This window comes from Pinus tabuliformis, chromosome X, assembly GCF_031772625.1.
Source record: "Pinus tabuliformis cultivar Carrire ecotype Pingquan chromosome X, CPIR1, whole genome shotgun sequence".
In the NCBI taxonomy this organism is placed as follows: Eukaryota; Viridiplantae; Streptophyta; class Pinopsida; order Pinales; family Pinaceae; genus Pinus; species Pinus tabuliformis.
The window spans coordinates 526,728,852-526,732,295 of NC_142308.1; the positions used below are offsets into that span (position 1 = coordinate 526,728,852).

Consider the following 3,444-nt stretch of genomic DNA (forward strand, 5'->3'; position numbering starts at 1 on the left):
GCAGGCCTCTCTCCATATGGGGGGGCAGAGGCTTCCTCGGCATGGACATATTCATGGGCGATTTGGGCATCCCTATCAGGATTATTAACATATATGGCCCCAACCAGAATAGGCTTTCTTTCTAGAAAAACTTTCTGAATGGCAATCATATCACACAGAATAGAGTGCTGTGGGGCGACTTCAACTTCTCCTTAGGGGTTGGAGAATCTTGGGGACATCATGCACAGAGTGATCCTATTGTGGATCAAATGAATATGTTAATTGATGCACATAGACTAGTGGATATACCTATGAACAAGAAGCTCCCAACGTGGCACAATCAGCGTACTGGTGAGGCAGCTCTAGGGCGGCGTTTAGACAGATTTATGATGCATGAGGAGCTGATTCAATTGTTTCCCCTGTACAGACAATGGGTCAGCACTGGGGGTCTATCAGATCATCATCCGATTCTACTTCAGGTCAGCGATAAAAAATTAAAGCCACGCTCCCCTTTTAAATTCTTTGCTGGATTCCTCAAAGAGCCGAAATTCATCAAGATGGTCTCAGATTTCTGGGCATCACAACCTCCCCTGAGAGAGAAGAGGAAAGCGATGGATTTCTGTGATAGACTAAAGAAGCTCAAGGAATTGACTGAGACCTGGGCGAGGAGAAAGCGGATCAGTGATGAACAGTTGCTAAAGGACACTGAAGAACAGATAGCTCTATTGACAGATGAGAAGGGTACTGGCTACCTCACTGATGACTCGAAATCATTACTGAATCAGTTGCTTGGGAAAAAAACAAGGATACTACAAGAAAAGGAGGAGCTGTGGAGGCTAAAAAGCAGAGCCATTTGGCTTAAAGCTGGAGACAGTAATACTAAATACTTCCATAATCTCGCTAATGGCAGAAAGGCATCAAACACTATTTGGAAACTGCCATGTGAACCAGATGGTTGGGCTACCACGCATCAGCAACTTGCCAAATTGGGGGTTCTACACTTTAAGCACCAATTCACTGCACCGAATGTCATCAACCTCCCATACATCATCAATCTTGCAGGTCATTTTCCTCGCTTTGTGGGACAGGAGGACATTGAAGATTTCATTCAACCGGTCACAATTCAGGAGCTGGAAAGCACTCTCAAATGGTTTAAAAAGACAAAAGTCCGGGGCCGGACGGCTGGCCAGTGGAGTTCTATCTTGCTTTCTATGATATGCTGGGCGAGGACTTATTGGAAGTCATCCAGGAGAGCCGGATCACTGGGCACATACATCCACCTATGAACCAGACATTCGTTGCCTTGATACCCAAAACAGATGGCCCCTCATCCTTCAATGATTTTCGTCCTATATCATTATGTAATTGCCTCTACAAAATTATTGCCAAAATCATTGCCAACCGCATTAAACCCATTCTGTCCTCACACATATCTGCAGAACAGTTTGCCTTTCTCCAAAATCGCCACATCCAAGAGGCTATTGGTACTGCCCAGGAAGCCTTACATTCCATAAAGCTAAAGAACCTCAAAGGCATATCTCTAAAGATCGACCTTGCAAAGGCTTTTGACAAGGTAAACTGGCTCTATTTGAAAATGATTCTTACCCATTTGGGCTTCCCCCACATGCTCATTAACTGGATAATGGGCTGTATATCTACTGTCTCCTTTGCTATCCTTATTAATGGTTCGGCCTCTGCTCGCTTCAACATCAACAGAGGTATCAGGCAAGGCTGCCCTCTTTCCCCACTACTCTTCCTTATTGTCATGGAAGGGCTCAGTAGGCTCATAGCTACAGCAAAAAGGAATGGAGACTTCTGCGGACTCAAGATTACTGAACAGTACTATCTTACTCATCTATTGTTTGTTGACGACATCTTAATCTTCTTGAATGGAAGTGTCCGGGATTCCATTGCACTAAATGACATTCTTCAACTCTTCTGTAAAGCCACGGGCATGGTTATCAACAGGGAGAAATCTACCAGGTCCACGATGGGGTGCACATATCAGAAATCTCAGCTGGCGACCCAGCATTTCCCCTTCTTGGAAAATAATTTGCTGGATGGAATCAAATATCTTGGCTTCAGACTAAGGCCGGATGGGTACAAAATTGAGCACTGGTCTTGGCTTATCAACAAAATTGAAAAAAGGATAAATTGTTGGCATCATCGTCTTCTGTCTAAAGCAGGTAGACTACTGCTGATCAAATCTGTTCTTGAGGCTACCCCAGTTTACTGGATGTCCCTCACATGGATCCCAAAGAACATTCTTCAAAAAATTCAACAAATTTGCAACAGATTCCTGTGGAATGGCAATAAAAAGGGGAAGATCTTTGCCTGGACAAGATGGTCATTGGTCACTACACCAAAGAGATGGGGAGGGTGGGAACTGAAATCTCTCTCGGAATTTGCACAAGCGTTGACAACTAAGCCGGGCTGGTCACTTCTCAAACCGAACAGTTTATGGGCGGAAGTTATACATCAAAAGTATATTTGGCCCTCTAACATCATTGACTGGATTCGCAGACCCCATTGGAACCGACAAGGCATATCTGCGATCTGGAAGGCCACTCTAAATGTTATGCCTCTCATTAGAGACAATCTGCTATGGCGAATTGGTAATGGTACACAAGTCCGCATAGGCTTAGATCCTTGGCCTGGTTCTGGGAATGCACACCTACTGCCGGAAGGTTTGGTTCGTTATCTCAACAACAGGGGCATAAAATATCTTGCACAGATTGGAGATCAGCAACATTCTTCCATCTTTTCATAGGCATGGATAACTGACCGTCAGTGGCAACTGACAGATGAATGGAACTCTAATTGGAAAGGCTACATACAGGCACTAACCGAATCGCACATCAAGCTACATGAGGAAGAGGATGAGTTAATCTGGGCACCTGCCAAATCTGGTAATTATGCTCCGAAGATTGGCTACTACAAGTTGATCGAGGCAAAGAAACCCGACATGCATAAAAACTGGTGGTCAGCTATCTGGCATCTACAAGCTCAACCAAGAGCTCGACTTCTCATGTGGAATATTCTTGCAGACAAATTACCAACTGGCTCCATCCTCAGGAAAAGAGCATTTGCTGGACCAACATGGTGCGTCCTATGCAGAAAAGAGGAAGAAACATCTCTACACCTATTTCTTACCTGCGAGGTCACAAAGGATTTATGGAACCAGGTCACACAGGCCCTCAATATAAATACAGCTTGGTAGGGGGCAGATATACCTACGGCCTGGGAACAGTGGTGGTCTGCTGTGGCTTCAGAAAAGTCTAGGAACTTATCGCTTTTGGTGTCCTGGTACATCTGGAACAGGGTAATGCCATAATCTTTGAGGACTGCATGGTCAATTGGCACCTACTCCCACCGTCCATATGCGCGGCATACACGGAGATCCCATTTGAAAATAAACATAACACTCCCAAGAACATTATGCCTGAAATTATTAACAAGGATATG

The 3,444-nt window shown here is 44.7% G+C and overlaps 1 protein-coding gene across 1 annotated transcript; it reads left to right on the forward strand.

Annotated features, from left to right (window-relative positions):
* The first annotated feature begins 248 nt into the window (after nt 1-248).
* On the forward strand, nt 249-1,265 carry LOC149141022 (uncharacterized). The gene has a single exon (XM_089451127.1). It carries the CDS (start codon nt 249-251, stop codon nt 1,263-1,265), a length of 1,017 nt encoding a protein of 338 aa, XP_089307253.1.
* Nucleotides 1,266-3,444: the final 2,179 nt, after the last annotated feature.